Source organism: Mytilus edulis, chromosome 3, assembly GCF_963676685.1.
Source record: "Mytilus edulis chromosome 3, xbMytEdul2.2, whole genome shotgun sequence".
NCBI classification, from domain to species: Eukaryota; Metazoa; Mollusca; class Bivalvia; order Mytilida; family Mytilidae; genus Mytilus; species Mytilus edulis.
Genome location: NC_092346.1, coordinates 4,871,342 through 4,890,509, shown reverse-complemented (window position 1 = coordinate 4,890,509; position 19,168 = coordinate 4,871,342). Strand labels below are relative to the sequence as shown.

At 31.4% G+C, this 19,168-nt stretch overlaps 1 protein-coding gene across 4 annotated transcripts; it reads right to left on the bottom strand.

Moving 5' to 3' along the window:
* Positions 1 to 4,329: 4,329 nt before the first annotated feature.
* LOC139515657 (kelch domain-containing protein 1-like) lies at positions 4,330 to 19,168 on the bottom strand. 4 transcript variants are annotated; one of them, XR_011662822.1, is made up of 12 exons: positions 19,023 to 19,168; positions 15,370 to 15,500; positions 14,847 to 14,917; positions 12,929 to 13,150; positions 12,368 to 12,455; positions 11,511 to 11,588; positions 10,652 to 10,791; positions 9,501 to 9,613; positions 8,184 to 8,347; positions 6,219 to 6,271; positions 4,939 to 5,868; positions 4,330 to 4,727 (listed from the first exon to the last, which is right to left on the bottom strand). XR_011662822.1 is itself a non-coding variant. In XM_071305284.1 (11 exons), the coding sequence occupies exons 2-11, from the start codon at positions 15,469 to 15,471 to the stop codon at positions 5,676 to 5,678; spliced, it is 1,224 nt and encodes a 407-aa protein (XP_071161385.1). In that variant the 5' UTR covers positions 15,472 to 15,500; positions 19,023 to 19,157; the 3' UTR covers positions 4,330 to 5,675. The 4 variants fall into 4 exon arrangements, 2 of the variants coding, with proteins under 2 accessions (XP_071161385.1, XP_071161386.1); XR_011662823.1 differs by lacking the exon at positions 14,847 to 14,917 and adding an exon at positions 14,725 to 14,795 and having other exon boundaries at positions 19,023 to 19,161; XM_071305284.1 differs by having other exon boundaries at positions 4,330 to 5,868; positions 19,023 to 19,157.

The following is a 19,168-nucleotide window of genomic DNA, read 5'->3' as shown; positions in this document are numbered from 1 at the left end:
TTTGTTTTTTTGCTTTTGTGCATTACACTATGCTGTTGAATATTAACCCCTCAAAAAAAAATATTTGAAGAAATTTTCTTTTTAAATTCTGAAATCTGGAAATGAGGAAAAAAATGTTCCCCCTCCCAACAAATTGTTTCCCCCCCCCCTCCCATATTCATTTTTTTTTTCACCTCCCCTTTTCTATTATTCCAAAAAGAAATTCTTTCCCTCCAGACATGGTCATAATCTCAATTCACATTTCTAATGGAGAAAAAGATTATAGATTATAATAATACATAAAATGACATACTTAGTCATGGCTAAAATTAATATAAAAGAGGGACGAAAGATACCAAAGGGACAGTCAAACTCATAAATCTAAAACAAACTGACAACGCCATGGCTAAAAATGAAAAAGACAAACAGAAAAACAATAGTATACATGACACAACATAGAAAACTAAAGAATAAACAACACGAACCCCACCAAAAACTAGGGGTGATCTCAGGTGCTCCGGAAGGGTAAGCAGATTCTGCTCCACATGTGGCACCCGTCGTGTTGTTTATGTGATTACAAATCCGGTAAATAGTCTAATTCGGTAGGTCACATTCATTATTAGTAACTTCTGAAAATAAGTTGACAGCTAATCACCTCAAGACAATACAACATTTCTTAATACATAATCTACAAGCACTGCAAGGGTGGTAATCAAACATTTACAACATTGTTCTTTAAATGGATTTTGATTACCTCCCTTACACTGTTTTTAAATTGTCTTAATTGTCCTTTAACCAGAAAAAAACTTTGTTTTCCCCCTTTTTTGCCCCCAATTCCTAAAAGGTTTGAGCCATAACCCCCTAAAGTCAATCCTAACCATCCTTTTCTAGTATAGAAGATTGTGGTGTTATTTCAGAGAGATTCATACACTTAAACACAAGTTAGTGTCTAGAAGCTATAAAAATGCTTATTTGGGCCCCTTTTTTGGCCCCCAATTCCTAAACTGTTAGGACAATAACCCCCAAAATCAATCCCAACCTTCATTTTGTGGCTTTAAACCTTTTGTAAATATTTCAAAGATGTCTATATACTAAAGAAGTATCCGGAAATCATCCGACTTCGGACAATGCAGACGATGCAGACGATGCAGACGACAACAACAACAATGTGATACCAATATTCAACCGCCAAATATTTTTTGTGGTAATGTAAAAATGTGCTATTGTTTGTAACAGATACATTTTCGTTATTGAAAGATGTTCTGATGTTGTTGAAAGAAGCGGTGATGTTTTTAAAGATGTGACGCTGTTTTAGAAATATTTGCTATAGTTGTTGAAAAAATGTGCTGTTTTTATTAGAGATGTACCATTATGGTTTTTAAAATATGCCTCGTTTTTTTTGTTTTTTGTTTTAAATTTAAGCATTTGTTGCAAGATATGCTATTGTTTCTAACAGGCGTGTTGTTTTAAAGTGTGTGCTGTTTTTGTTTACAGATATGATGATGTTGTTTAAAGATATGTTGTTTTAATTAGAGATGTATCATTGTAAATACATGCTTTTTTGTTTCATGATATACTATAGTGTCAAAAAGATGTGGTATTTTGGTTTCATAAGTTGTCTCTTTTCTAGACTCATGTAAACTCATGAAGAGTGTTGTGAAGGGTATGAGAATTGCAAAATGATAATAACTAAACATGTTTTAAAAACATTGTTTTCTGTGAAGAGCTATTTCGTGTCAAATTTGCAGTAGGTTCTGAAAATAAAGCTAAAATTATATATAATCGTATTGTAAATAATTTTATCAAGATTTTGACAAATATACAACACTTTATTTAGATTGAAAAAGAAATTGTTAGCATTTCTGTATTATTTAGATTGTTCTACTGTTTTCATTAATAAGATTATCTCTTCTTAAATCACATTATATTAAGTACTGTTCTATTTGAATTTTCAGTAGTCATGTTTACATGTATATCTTCATACCTGTAATCTCCACTTACAATAAACACATTAGGCGTAGAATTTAGTTAATTTCATTTTATTTGCTGTCTTTACAATTTACTTCTTCAAAGCAATTTTCCTTTTAGTTTTATATCATTAATAGAGCTAAAGGATTTCAACAAAAATCTATTTATTTTTGTAGCACTAGCTTAAAAACCTTAAAGAACCAAATTGAATTTTATTGAGATTTTTCATTGTTTATGAAATTGATAGGAACAATATTGTAATAAATGTATACAAAGCATACAACTTTTCCTGAGATATCTATATAAAGAAGGCAAAAATCCAACAAAAGGAAATTATTGCAGATTATGTTGTTGTTTTGTTAGTTCTTCTAGCTATTTTTTATGTCTTTTACAAGAACTCAATAAATTATTGTATTATTTTATTATTGTTGTTTGTTTAATGCCTATAAATCAAATACTTCTGTAGTATATCACGGACCAGCAAATTAAACACTAATTTCAGAATGTGTGTTCTTCAAGTTGAAAAGAACATGGATATTTTGACTGCCTATTTAACACAAGGGAATATTAGTATGGCATATTGTAACAGCTCAGAGCCAAAATCAAGAAAATTAAAACTATATGCTTTAACCTAGTTAAACCCAGTCACATACGTCTATCACAAGTGTAGAATATTGCCAGTGGTTGTCATATCAAAGTATTTGGTGATTTAAATTTAATTTGATGACAGGTTGTCGATAATCTCTTCACAACTTTCGTCTATTGTGGACTACTGTATGCTCGCCTCCGATACTTTGATTATATGTGTTGTTAATATAAGGTCACAGTATGATGTACATTACATACCAACATGTACAACAGGCTACACACCCAACATAGTTATTTTAGTTCAATGCAACTTGAACAGTTTATGATGTTAATAAGAAAATGCCTGTACCAAGTCAACAAGTTATCCATTCGTTTGATGTGTTTCAGCTTTTGATTTTGCCATTTGATTAGGGACCAGGGTTGGCAAAGTATTACCCGCCCAGGAAAACCCAGGCGGGAATTCCCGGGTTTTCCCGGGCTGGGCAATACTCCTAGAAACGGGTAATACTGGGTAATACTGGGCAATATGATTTTTTAAGCTTATTTCAACACAAAATAGTAAAGACTTGTTGTAGTTTCATAGTATGATAGCTAAATATATACATTTTATACAGGTAACCATTGAGAGTGACTTCTAAAGGACTGAAAATTCAATTTCATTCTCTTCCCCACTACTTCTATGGAAGCAGAATACAAAATTTGAACATTTTAGGATACCTTGTTTTCCCATAAATTTATTTCCATTTCATTTTCATGTATTGTTTCAATAATCCAAACTTAGCAGTGTTTATGTGAAATATAAATTTATTAAATTTCTATGCAATCATATTGCTAAATAAACACCCTACAGGTTTAAGTCATTAACATTTATAGAAATGAAAATTAAGGCTGAATATTGTTATATAAACATATCTATGTCCTAATCTAAATAGTTTCTTATTAATTAGTGATGTACATATAAATTATGCAAAGTAATTTTTCTTACATTTTCTTATTTAATTCTTGATGTTGTATACATTTGAGAATTAAATTATTTGAATTTATAATAACAGTTCCACCAATCTAGACAGGAGGCTGATTTAATAGACTTTTAGGAGAATTATTGATAAAGGCCTTTTCCATTAATATTTGTTGACATGTATACTTGTCTCATAGTTGATAGAATAGTACTTTTTCAAATGTATACACTTGTATTATCAGACTTTCAAACAAGTAAACTTATTTATAAATCAAAATATGTTTAAAATTTCTTAAATGTATTGCATTCAAGTTTGATCACTGAATTCTCGTTAAAATTTAGGCCAGTATTTCATATTACCCAGTATTGCCCAGTATTACCCATTAAAACCCTGTAAAACCCGGGTTTTCCCAGTATTTCCCACTGGGCTGGGCAATACTCTTAAAACCCGGGTTTTTGCCAACCCTGTTAGGGACTTTTCATTTTCCTCGGAATTCATTATTTTTGTGATTTTACTTTTTAAACCACCAAGGTTATTCATGTTATGCCATAGGAGACGCCTTCACTTCATTAAAAGGATTTAAATACAAGAAATGGATTGTCATAGCTTACTCTGCTGCTCCCAGATAGGTAACAATATGTCTCTCTTCATGAACATCAGAGAGTTACAAACAACAAAATCAAACCACCTGTAAGCACTGAAGGGTAAAGATTGCTTTACTTTATCAGTAAGGAATAACATTAAAAATGTCATTGTATTAAGTTTTGATAGTAGTTAATTCAACATCAGTAATGGACAATCTTTACCCAAAAACACAAAACAGAAAATTCATACGTTTACAAAATATATATTCATACCAAAAGAGATATAATTACAATCATATAAAAATGCTCAATGATACAAATAATAATGTAAACAGTTCATGAAATTGGAGACCATTTCTTTAAAATACAATGTTTTCACTGCTAAAAAAAACAATTCCTATGAATTTTTATCCTTAAAAACACAAAGACTTTTTTTTCTCTTATCGATGGCCTTTCAAACTCAATTTATCAGGAAAGACTAACATCTATTTAATCCACCTGATAAGTTCTTGTGTTAACATCCATGCAACTAAGGGACATTCTTTTCAAGAAAAAAGATAACTATAGAAACTGATATCTCATTAGTTATCGAAAAATTACATTAAGATGTAAACATTCTGAATGGTTTTATACTAGTAATTTTGGGGCCCTTTATAGCTTGTTGTTCGGTGTGAGCCAAGGCTCCGTGTTGAAGGCCGTACTTTAACCTATAATGGTTTACTTTTTTAAATTGTTATTTGGATGGAGAGTTGTCTCATTGGCACTCACACCACATCTGCCTTTATCTGTTAGAATGGTTTTAAACTAGTCATTTTTGAAACCCTTTATAGCTTGCTGTTCTGTGTGAACCAATGCTTTGCATTGATGGTTTTACTTTTATAACTTTTAATTTCCAAATGGAATAAAAATTCTTGAATATGATTTCCACTGGAACAAATATTACATTATTTGTCCCTACCAGAATTAAACCTAAAAGAAATAAAGAATACTTGTTCCACAATGAACAGATATTATGACATTGTTTAAAACAAAGTTATCAGGGGAACTTTACAAGGCAGAACAAATATAAGTTGACAAAAAATCAAGAAATAATAGAATGATTGGCAATACAAAAAGTTCAAAAGGATAAGCTGAGATCACAATAATATCTTAATTTTCATCAACATGATTAGCAGTGGCAGATTCAAAGAGGGGGGTTCAGGGGATTAGAACACTCCATTCTTATTTTGACGATAAATGCTTTTAAATAGGGACATACGGTTGGAACCCCTCTCTTATCCTTGGTTGGAACACGCCTTTTAAAAATGGCTGGATCTGCCACTGATAAGAAAACTTTAGAACAGATTTAAGATAGTATCAATTATCACATGATTATCATTCAATAGTTTTTTCCATGATGTAAGACCAGTAAGACATCTGTGTGTTTGTTGTATTAATAACAACAACATCCTACATTTGTTTCCATTTAAACAATGGTTGCTATGATGTAGAAGTTCTTTGACCCCGAAGTTCACCATCATAGTCACTATCCGTGTCATAACTGATACATATAATGTTTAAGTCTATTTTTATCCTATAACCATAGACACAGTGGTTGCTATGATATAGAACATGCCAGACCTGGTTCATTGACCCCAAGATCACCTTCACTGTCACTATCCATGTCATAAGTTGTACTAATCTGTTCAAGTTTATTTTTATCCTGTAACCATAGACACAATGGCTGAGGAAGCTCCTCCCATAAGTCTTCAGTCTGTGATTTTCTTTGGTATACATCATCTAAACATAATCTGGAAATAAATCAATTTATCATTTACAATTTTTAAGAAAAGATAGTATGCTAAATATGCTGTATTGAAGACCCATTGGTGGCTTTAGGCTGTTATCTGCTTTGTGGTAGGGTTGTTTTCAGACACATTCTCCAATTCCATTCTCAATTTTATTATATTCAACCAATTTTGATCTGAAATTATCATCTTCAGACTTATCCACTCTTTTAATGATTTTCATTTCAACTGTGATGTTGATTTTTTCAAGTAAAATCATATAATTATACAATTTTAAGTCAAATTAGCACTACTGAATAAGTTTTTCTTCTTTGCTTCTCTGAATTCGTTATTTTACAAGATGATATAATTACCTGAGTAGAGAATAAGGCTGTAGTTGTATTGTCAATACTTCTCCACTTATTTTCTGAAAAATATAAAATTTCATCTTTTTTAAAATTTAGATAAACTGTTATCACAAAGATATGTCTCGCTTTTTTGTAATTTCCTGGTTCCATATGGCAAATGTTGAAATTAAAATATCAACACTTTAACATATAAGTTTTGCAAATATTCAAAGTCAATGAACCATGACTGAAGGTACATGGCTAAACAATCTCCATGGAAATGATATGTGCCCATGCTAATACAACTGCATTCCAAATACCATTGACTTATCATAAGTAGTTCCCTTTAAATAAACCTAAACACAAACTTATACATGTAAACGAAGCAAAATTTAAAAGTAAAAAAAACATAACTGAGGGGTAAGGTCAAATAATCTCCATGGTAATGAGATGTGCCAATGCTAATACAACTGTATTCCAGATATCATTGACCTACCACTGTATATATATAGCTAGTGGTTCCCAATAAACCAACCTAATCACAAACTAATACATGAAAACTAAGCAAAAGTTTCAAAGTCAATAGACAATAACTGAAGGGGCGGGGCCAAATAATCTTCATGTTAATGAGATGTGCCAATACTAATACAACTGCATACCAAATATCTTTGATTTACCACTAGTGGTTCACCATAAACTAGACCTTATCACAAACTTATACATTGTTGACACCACTGCTGCCGATGCCAGAAACAGCATGCCTATGACTCGGGTTTTGACACAGTCAAGTGAGACAAAAAACAATATTTTTTCTGCATCTTCTCACAATGGTAATTATCAAAGTAGCCATCCCTCTTACATGTATGCCTGTGCTTGGCTAAAACAAAATTCCCCAAAGCCTCAATTGTTTTTCACTGGATGATCTAATGCAAATATATCATAAAGAACCTGAGTCAAATTGGACTCAAACAGGGTTTCCGTGGTGATGCTAATTAATTCATCAATTCCATTGTAAAGAAGCAGTAAATACTAATTTTCAAATCATTGGATGTCCATAAATATAGCTTAAAGTTTCTTCAACACTATTCACAGATCAGTTAAGAATAAGCCATCCATATAAGAACTCTCTCTTTGTCAAGAGCATAATATATTAACACCAACTGGAGGACAGTATGGTATGCACAATTACAGTTTAGAGCTTCATGGCAGCTCTCCAACACCGTCAATATCTCTCTCATGTCAAATAAAAGCTAGAATTGGTATTTCAAGGCACACATTAAATGCTGCATTGAAGACCCATTGGTGGCCTTTGGCTGTTGTCTCTTTGACACATTCCCCATTTCTATTCTCAATTTTATACAGACAGAAGCCTTACTATCTAAAGAATCACATAATTTTTAAACACCAGGAAGCTCTAACTAAATATATATTTCATAATGAATAACAACCCGTGTGAAAATAAACTTTGAAATGTCACCATCCAGACCTCAGCTCAGCTCATTACCACCAAAGATGAACAGACTAGTAGCAATGTAAAGAACACACTGACAATGAGCATGCTTGAAGAAGAGTACCATTCAGAAACCAGGGTAAGAGAACATACAGATGGGTCAGCCACAAATGCAACAACAAAAGGAGGGGCTGGTATATACATTAAGTACTCCAATAGAGATCAACAGTCAGAGGCAATGCCAACAGGCCTACATTGTTCAAACTAAAAAGCTGAAGAAGAAGCCCTTACTCATGCTGCACACTCCATCAAAAACAAAATCAATAATACAACTCAAGTAGTATTCCTGACTGATGCCCTCTCTGTGCTACAAGCTTTGAAGAACGACATGCTACCTCAACTCAGAAACAACACCCAAAGAGAAACTATACAGACCCCTACAGAAGACCACCAGATTTGTTGAGGAGACTGGTATTCAAGTGTAAAGGCAAATGATAAGAAGAAGAAAATATCATTTTTAATTAAAGGTAGATAATACTTACATTTTCTAGAGAATAATCTAAAATGTTATTGCAGCAGCCGCCAAAGATAATAATTTCTCCAGCAGTTGATAAAGTTGATGTGTGCCACAGACGTGGCTGGTTTGAAGGTAGATAATCTAAGTGGCACCATGACAGTGTAATAGTATCTAGTATCCACCCATCACCTAAGAGGAGATCACAGGCAATTAGTTGACACGATTTTGTAGCAAAAAAAATCTTGGCAGACATCTTATAAAATATTCAAAAGTTCTTCTAGCCAACCATTTCTCATCATAATCATTATCATTATCAAAAAATGTGTCTCTTAGCATTAGAAATTACTTAAAATGTAGTTCAACATGAGATACTCTTTTGCTAGATAAAAAAATAAAAATTATGTGTAAACTTATCTATTAGGGATATTTACTTTACTTGATGCAGTTTTAAAAAGAAAAAAATCAATAAAAAAAATCATCACTCTGCTTTAGAATTGATTTATTTTCTACATTCTAAAAAAATAACCCAAAAAACAAGGACCAACTCAACTTTAAGAGTCTAAAAGTTAATAGTACTGGTAATATGATTTCTACATAACCCTTTTCAAAGACAAGAAAATATGCACAGAACCTTGTGGTTGTTGTTTGGTATATCTTATTGTTCTTGTCACAGAATTTGGTACTGGTGACAGGAATTTGATAGTCACTGTATTCATAAACAAATGTCAAGACTAGGGCAATATACAGCTTGACATATTAGTATATTTACACTCCTCTATTTCTCTGGATATTCTGTTGACCTCTAGACACATTTTGGTATAACTTATTTTATGAAATTCATTTTGTGTATGTAGGGCTTTGGTGGATTTACCCTCATCAGGAACACTCAAAAATAAACATTTGGAAAACCAGGTATATATATCTATAGCAAATTAATGTTTTACACACACACAAAAATTTCAAAGCCCTTCACAATATTGAAATTAAGGACCGCTGTATGACTGGAAATAAGTATTCAAATTAATAAATGTAGAATCTCCATTTAAAAGTTCAATTCCGTTAGAAAAATAATAAATCACAGGGCAGAATCAAATTACTTTTATCATCAATTTCATTTATATATAATACATTAAACTTCTCTCTAAAATTGTTAGCAAATAGTCAGTTTTTTTGTATATGTTTTTGTTGCAGTTCAATGTTTCTGCTGTTCTATTGTTTTCCTCTTAAAGTTGATGTGTTTCTCTCAGTTTTGATTTGTGACCTGGATTTGATTTCACTTAATCAATTTATGACTCTTGAACAGCGGTATATATACTGTTGCCCTTTTTTAATGATCACTTACTAAGAGGTGTATTATTTTGATCAAAGCCTCCATATAAAAATAACCTATTATTTGGTATTGCAGTCAATGTATGCCATGACCTTCCACAAGGCAGACAACCCTCTGTCCTCAATCTACAAATAAAAAAACATACTTCATTGATTGATAAATATTTCTGGTTATTAGATTAAATACGTAGAAGACAGTTTCAGGTCTATAAAGCATAAATTCAGAATTAAGTTTCAAAATGAAAAATAAATACACAGCGTTTATAAAATTGAGAATTACTAAATGAACTGATTGTTTTAAATAATGTTAGTTGACTGACATTGCTTTATCCAAATTAGAAAAAGGGCTCTTTAAAAGTGTTTCATTTTACCTTAAATTTACCATCTGTGCAATGGATTATATATTTTTATAGTTTGATCCTTTTGTGGTAGCAGTAAGCAGCTGTGACATCTAGTACTGCATTATTTTCATATATTTAGATTTGTAATATTACATACCCTATCATAAATGTTTTGCCAAAATATAAACCTACAGCTATCAAGATTTGTTTTAATTGTTTACTTCAAACAGTGACCTTGTCATACTATTCTGTCCTTTCCATGTTTATCTGTCACCACTGTTGTGTGTTTCATTTCAGATGAACTTTTGATTGCTAAATGTTCTGTCCATTCAGATCTCATATTAAAACAGTGTTATTCATGTTTCATGTTCTATCCTGATAATTTCCTCAGGAAACTAATATCATGGTGTATTCAACTACAACTGACTCCAATAGAAATGTCTAATCACAACTTATGTAACAAACAGCTTAATTTATTTCCTCTTACTCATGTGATGATGTCCAATCAAAAATACTATAATAGACAGTTTTATTAAATAATTTTGTTTTCTTGATACCATGTCCAAGCCCAATCAGAACTAATATATCAAACATTATAGTTTACAACCACTTGTCAAAATCAATTTTAATTTACTACCACTTACTATCCAGACCATGTCCAATCAGAACTTATGTTACAAACCCTTTATTTTAAAACCACTTACTCTTCAGACCATGTCAATCCAAACTTATGTTACAAACCCTATAGTTTATTACCACTTACTCTCCTGACCATGTCCAATCAGAAATTATGTAACAAAATCTATAATTCATGACCACTTACTCTCCTGACCATGTCAAGGTTTCTAAATCTAGAAAATGTAGATCATTCATCCGTGTTGTTTTATGTCTTCCCCCAAATAAGTACACATCAGAACCTATTCTAGCTGCTGATGAAGCTGCTCTTGGTAAAGGGACATCACCCTGGTAATAAAGTGCAAAGAATTAATGCTACAAATGCAAATATTGCTTATTGTGAATCAAAGTGTATTAACATTTGCATTTGAACCCATATATGCAATATGTCTAATACTTTAAATCTTAACTTTTCCCTATTAAACAAACTGCTTTTAGGTAATTTATATGTATGTTGCTTTGCACTTGTGCAACTGTTATTCATTTACATGTAAATGAAAATATTCAGACAAAAAATCAATAGAGCTTGTGTTTCACTATTTCTTTCTAAATATAGAAAATATTTCAGACTTAGTCAAATCCATGCATGTAACTATTATTTATAAATAAATTCATCTACACCTGAGTAGTCCGTGTGTGCATGTTCCAAGTCAGGAGCCTGTTTAGTGGTTGTCATTTGTTCATGTTTGTCATATTTGATTTTGGTAAATTGTTTTGTTATAAATTAGGCCATTAGTTTTCTCAATTGAATTATTTCATATGTTTCATACCATGGCTTTAAAAGCTGACCATATGGTATGGGTTTTTCTCAAAGTTGAAGGCCATATGGTTGCCTTTTATTACTTTCATCAACTACATTTGAACTCTGGTGAATAGTTGTCTCATTGGCACCTCTCCTTTTTTTTTTATATATATTATATATATATATATAGTCATTTAGGTCTAAGATTGTCCCAGATTAGATTTACCCCTCTCCCATATATTAACCAAGATGTTACAGTTATTACCTTGCACTTAGGATTTGTCCATTCTTTATTTACTGTGTCATATACACATAGCTGATTGTTCCAACCTCTCCTTGGAAACTACAATGGAAAACAATTGTTGACTAGATAAATTGAGAACAAGAGTTTCATAAGAGCCTGAATGGCTCACCTAGCACAACATGCATTCCATTTTGATATTTCCATTTTTACCTGTAATGCATTTAGTATTGTGTAATGGAATTACTGTTCTATGTTTTCTTATTTGTAAATCTTTCTCAGTGGCATTTTTTTTAGATCTTAAATTCTTCTATTGATGGTAATGTTCATGCTTCCATTTTCCATCTATCTGATATATTTTTTGTCAAATAATGCTTACATTTTATTTTCCAGCTATCTGATATACTTTTTGTCAAATAATGCTTACATTTTATTTTCCAGCTATCTGATATACTTTTTGTCAAATAATGCTTACATTTTATTTTCCAGCTACAAATGTATCTGATATACTTTTTGTCAAATAATGCTTACATTTTATTTTCCAGATATCTGCTATACTTTCCAGATAAAATATTGTTGCAAATAAAGTCCCCTTCTAAAATTTCCCATTTTCATCATTTGATATATATGTTCATAAATCACCTTCACCTTTAATCACCAGAAATCAACCTGATTAAAAGTGATTCAACCAACAAGACAAGAGTGATTTTTAGCTTGATCATTTGTGAATTCTATAGAAACTGAAACTGTCAGCTAAATACAAAGACTTCATATGCAACCACTACCAGAGCTGAGACTGGTACCCATCTTTGGGGAAGAACCTGAAGTCAGATTAACACTTTTAGACTGGTACCCACTACTTAACATCTACTGGTACTTACTACAGTATTCTCTGAATCCTCAACATATGCCCCATTATCTGTCATGTGACCACTCATAGATGGACCAAATCCACTGAAGCAATAAAACCTGAAAAATAACATTGACATGAAATTAAGACATGCATTATGTTTTCAACAAAACATCTGTCATCAATGACAATACAACAAAGAGTAGTCATTTAAAAAGGAAACAACACTTTCTAAAACTAAACTGATAAATATCAATTGATTGTTGTTTGCTTCCAATAGATTGGATAATATTTCATGCATGTTCAGGAAAAAATATATTAATAGTTACAGCATTTATAATAAAATGAAGTGCCACATATAAGTTTGTTTGTGATGGAATTCATGCCAGCAAAATAAGCTTGTGCATTCAGTCATTTCATCTTTTCAGATTCAAGTAAAACATTAAAAAAAAAACTATGGAAAGATTTTGTTTCAATATTTAAGAAGGTAGTACTCTCGTGCATAACAGCTCTAAATCCTTGTCATAAAGCAGGCAAACTTAATGATAATTCAAATGCAGCCATGGCAACTGTTTATTTGAGGTGTTCTTACTTTTGATTATAGAACCAGGCCACAGCTTTATCTCTCGGACTTGGTGATTGGTCAGATTCAAGAAGGTGCCATGTATATGTCTTTAAATCTAGTCTGTATAGCTCATTGCTGTTTCCAAAGCTGTTGTGACCTCCAAATACATACATAGAATCTCCATAGCAACAAGCACAGGCACCTGAGAGTTCAAATGGGCATAGTTGAGGGTCAGTTTTCATACAATGCCTAAAATAATAAAATGGATAAAAACTTAAAAGGGAGGTTACTCTAAATAATCATACATGTATTATCAAACATCTTTTTTTTCTCTTGGAGGTAAAAAAATGAATTCAGAGTTAAGTCTTAATAAATTTTAAATCATGGGTGGTATAGCAATTTTTCATTTCCAATATTAAATATTTTGTATTTTGTGTAAGTCCCTACATTAACAAGGTAGATAATGAAATCAGCTGTCTATGCACATCCCAGTAGGCTCTGCTGATAACATTAATAAGATTTCTGAATTGCTGATGACATAATTGTGTTGCGGGTATCCAGTAAGTAAGTAAGTAAAACTTTCTTTGGATTTACCATATTTCACAAACATAATGAGCTTTTCATCAAATGTAAAATATGTTACTGCAATCTATTTACTTTTGAAATGTGGTGGAGGACATAATAAACATGGTGTTTGAATATTAAATTAAGGTGGCACAGGAAAATTTAAGCCTGGTGCTCCTACAAACGGTAATGGTGATCCATAACAAAAATTTTTTTTTCCTTGACTAATGCTATATATATAGCTTTTAAGGAATGCAGGATAAGAAAAAAAGTCACAGTAAAAAGTCACAATTCAGTTTTGAGATTATTTTCTTTGAACAAGAAAACACTTATTTTTTCTTAAACTTATGTATATAAACCAACTTTGTAAACCAAATTAATTTCTAAATTATCAAAGATGATCAAAAAATTGTTAAGAAAAAAATTGTCAAAGTGGCTAGGTACTTTTATGGCTTCATGGTACAAAGAAAATTCCTAAAGTAAAACTGTAAAAAAAATATATATATATATATGTAATAAAATGGAAATATTTCAAGATTTTTTCTTAAATATATTGAAACAATTTTTAACAATTTATTTGTAACATTTGTCCTGTGACTTTTTGTCCTATCAAAGGAGTAGAGGCATAAAGGCCCTTTTTTGGCCCAAAAATTACTGCAAATTTTAAAGTTATCATATATGTACTCTTAAATAACTGAAAACCGTACTACAGTACAAGGTACTCAGAGAAACAAAGCAAATTTGAAATTGAACAAGTTTCCATGGCAACAAATCATGATTTATTTTGCATATTTTGTAAAATTTCATGTTTTCCTTGTTTTTCATCAAATTTGATGCATATTTTAGATTGAAAAAGAATGTGCACACCCAAGAAAACAACTAAATATTTGGTGGGATTATGTCAATAGTAATAATTAAGCTTCTGTTAAATTATTTTGTTGTTTCTTGCCTGCCCACGATGTTTCCATAACAGAAATAAAGATGGAAAACTGCATAAAATCTGTATTTTTCATCGTTTTTTTGGAAAATAGTACATATGACTTAATTGTGACGTCATCAGGTAAAAATCTTTTTGTTTTTCATTTATATTTCTTGAACCTATGCATTTCTAAACATTATGTGCCAATTGGAAATAGATATCAAACATTTATTTTTGGGGGCAAAATCCAAGCCTTAATGCCCCTACTCCTTTGAGACTTTCTGTCCTGTGACATTTTGTCCTGTGACATTCTGTTTGTTTACCACTTTTAAAAACCTACCAGATGTTATTCTCTGTACTGTAAACCCACAATTCATTAGCTGGCAGATAAAACTCAAAATTATTAACAGACTGAAAATAAAAACAAAAATTGTTTGTTTAAAATAATACAAGCTAACCTACCAAACTTTATTTTCTGTGTTGTAAATCCACAATTCTTTGGCTGCTAAGTAATACTGAAAATTATTTTCTATCTGAAAAATATATGATCAAAAACATGTATGATGTGTATGTAGATTTTAGGGAACAATAAATAACAAGCTTTCTAAAATATAAGATAATGAAACAAATGTGGTAATATGGGTTCACACTTCAATTATACATTCATTCATTATGTGCATGACACTGTAATACTTTTTTTTTATTACATTGTCAATAATATAACAGATATTTATATAGAATTATCCCCCTTTAGCCATAAAGCCATAACATATGCATTGATACACAAGGTACTTATTTTTATATGGCTTATTGCAAACAAAACAAGAGGGATGCTAAAATCTGTTTGTGTTTTTATCACAGAATGTAAACATATCTTATCTTTCTTTCTGCACATTGTTTTCTGAAACATAATATCCATATTTGTTTTGTTTAATATCCAAAATTTATTACTTATAAAATATTCAGTAAAAACTTGTATACATACAGAATATCCACCCCATACAATCATATACTGGCCATAACTAGCAGCAACATGTCCACACCTGGGTGTGGCTTCTTTACACTTTGTCCGAGATATCTGACTCATGTCACATTCAAATCATCCTCTTTTTTTCTCTGCAAAAGAGAAAAAATATTCTTAATAAATAGAAAAGATAACTTCATTGTTAGTGGTGATTCAACCATATTGACTAAAACTGCCATTTTTACTCTTCAACGAAGGTTATAATTGTTCAAAACACAATCAGTTTTTCTACCCTAGGCAAATTTGCATGGCATATTAGGGTTATTTGGAAGCATTTTTGGGGGTTTTTCAATACTCCTCAACTTCATAACTGATTCAGCCTACCCACTCTTTAGATTCAAGCACCACTGATGAGTCTTACATTGCATACTTCCCAACTGTCACTATATGTGTGGGATTTCAGCCGTGGACATGATGGAGGCTTCAAATTTGAAATTTTGAAACAGCAATTTTGTCCACAATTTAAAACAAATCAATCAATTTACCATGGCTCTGGGATTGTAAAACTAGGCAGAAGCATAAAAACAACATTAAAATGCATTTGAATGCCCCTTAACAGGTATTGTAGGACTATGAGAGGCTCAGAGCCATTTTGCAAGTAAAACTCTGGCAGGTATGTATTTTATGTAGAAAAATCATCAATTGATCCTGGTATATTTGATGTGATGATTAACTTATATTACTCTTATAAGTATTGCAGGAAAAGAGAGAAGCTGCACAGGGTACCTTGGACCTGAAAATGTGTATCCATGTGCAGTTTTATCATTGACATGATTGAGATAAAATCGGCATGAAAAGGTTTTTAAAATATTGAAAATATAATTGTGTGAAAGACATATACAAAATGTATATTTACAGGACTAACTTTCATGTTGAAGACTTTACCTTTAATTGTTTATTTTTACAAATTGTGACTTGGATGGAGAGTTGTCTCATTGTGAATTGGCACTCATACCAAATCTTTTTTTTTTTAAACATCTTATATCTAGGACTATGAACGAAGAAACCATGATCCTGAGAGGAGGGTTTAGTATACATGTATTTTGATTCGGGAATTAAAATACAAACCAGACCAGCTCATGTCAGGGTTTAAGCTAGGATTTTGAGGGCTTTAGTCACTTTGCGCGCTATTAAATTCAACCTATTTTTGTGTAACAGCAAGGGATCAATGATGTATATTACTAGCTTCATCATTGACTTTTAACAAGTTTAAAGGACTTATGAATGATTGGCAGTTATTGTATGATTTGACTGTATTGGCCCTTATTATGAAAGACTCTTTTATGGGATCCAGACATTTAGTTCACCATTTCTCTTCAGTGTGTTTCACCTTTTTTAAACAAGGAATCTCAGCAGAAATTAACTTGCAATGATATATTTATCTCACTGCATAATCATATTATCCTTATAAAATGTCTAAGTGATATTTGGATAACATTTCTATGAAGTTGGAACTATATATTAAATCCTTTTTGGAACGATTTAATGACTGTATGGAGGTTGTAAACAAATCAAGAATAGCCAGTAAATCAAGTTTTTCTACTTTCGGTTTTAAAATAAAATGAAAATGCAAAGTGACACATGGCTAATAAATTCAAAACGAGTCCGGATTCATCAGGAAATTGCAATTTTTCAATTTAAATTCCTTTAGTGAGAGATATATATTTGTCTCTCTCGTTTAATTGATACTAAATGATTTTTTTGTATTTTATGTTTTTGGTGTCTATAAATAGTTAAAGAAATACTTTCATGCATGAGTAGCATACAGTACAGGAAGTACCTGTTGATTCGTGGAAACATTGAACGTTTTGAATAAAGTTCTATATTTTAAACGGAAACTGTTGAAAGTTTTTGATTAAAATTTACATCAAATATGACGAAAATGCTTTCGAATGACGAATCTACAACAAACGAACTTCAATTTGTGATCGTTTGAGAAATATGCAAATGCAAACTGTCTGGGGGTAACAATTTTGATAAAATGATAAAACTATACTCCTGGTTGTTGAAATGCTGACTGACTGATTTTCCCAGGGGAAATAATTATGATGGTCAATTATGAGGTTTAATAATAATTAAAGGATTAGTGACCCATCCGATGGCGATGAGTGGATTAGTTGTAATCATAACTTGTAACTTGCAATTGTTAATTACCTGGGGGTCATAAAATTTTCAAAAACATAAAGACAGGTAAATTTATAGTATTTTGATGCGAAAATATTTTTACATTTTCAAAATTCAAATGATGAAATCGGTTTGAAATACTTTCGTCAACATGGTCAATGCGATAATCGTTTCATAAATTATGAAAGTGACGAGTGCTAGCAAAATCACTGCATGTTTTGACATTATGTTTGTTTTAATATTGAATTATTTTCTGATTGCCCGAATTAATCAATTGCCCTAGAAACAGAAAACTTACAGGAAATTTGCTTGTTGGCTATATCAGGTATACGGTACACAAGATTGTTTCTCTCCATGAGAAATTCGACTATATAATTATATGTGTATACCAGGAACAGGCACTTGTTTCTATCCAATGGAAGACCCACTATCAACGTATAGAAACAAGTGTCTGTGGGTATAAGTCAAATCGGCACCTGGTCAAATCGGCACCCATAGAAAAAGTCAAATCGGCACCTGGTTAAATCGGCATCTAGTCAAATTGGCACCTATTTAAAGTCAATTTGGCATCCAATAATATTTGATATAATATATGGGACTGGGACTATTATGCTAAGTTAGTAATTTAAGTATACTAGCATAATAGTCCCAAATATATATAGATATTTCTAAAAATGTATAAATTCGATCATGATTTATTTTGTTAAAAAGCATCAAGCTGTAAAAATACAAAAGTTGATCATTTAAAGTTTTCTCAACATTATGTGACTGATGTTTTCATGGTTTTGATAAATTTTCTTTTCAATTAATAAATAACTTTAATCAAGTACATAGTGAAAACACAATCATCAATGTAACACCAGCTTTTGTTTCGCATATTTCTGTCATATTTTCACAACTATATGATATAATCCAATAGCGAGAATTAATACACAAACATGATTAGACCACAAAAAGACTTTTTATGGATATATGTGGTATCAGGAGAAATTAAAATTCGAATGTAAACTATTCAGGTATCCTCATTTCCATTGTGAGGACAAGGATAATAGCACGAAATGTTAGGTTAAAGTATATAAATTTGAATTTAAAGATTGAACTAGAACATTTTTAAAGATAAACTTGTATCACCTGGTGTAAGAAAATGTGTGTCAAAAAACTTATAACTTGTACAAAAACCCTGTACAAATTATAAATTGTACAAAGTTATATTTTGAACACATCATATATTAAACAAATTTAACATGGGTGCCGAATTGACTACATCAAGTGCCGATTTAACCAGGTGCCAATTTGACTAGCTGCCGATTTGACTATACTGGGTGCCGATTTGACCAAGTGCCGATTTTACCAGGTGCCGATTTGACTAGAATTCGTGTCTATGATCCCAATGTTCCCATGCCCATGATAGAAACAAGTCCCTATGGCTCGCTGTGGCAGTTATGTTTGGTTACATTTCTTATATAAAGATAATCAATTAAAGTTTTTACCATGAATAATGACTGTCTAAAGTATACCCATTACACAAGTAACGATCTTAAGTTGGTTTTACATGTTTAAATACATCTAATGATCTGACAAAGTGTTTGTTGACAGATTTTTAATAACAGGAAGCAGTGCTTTCCATATAAAATAC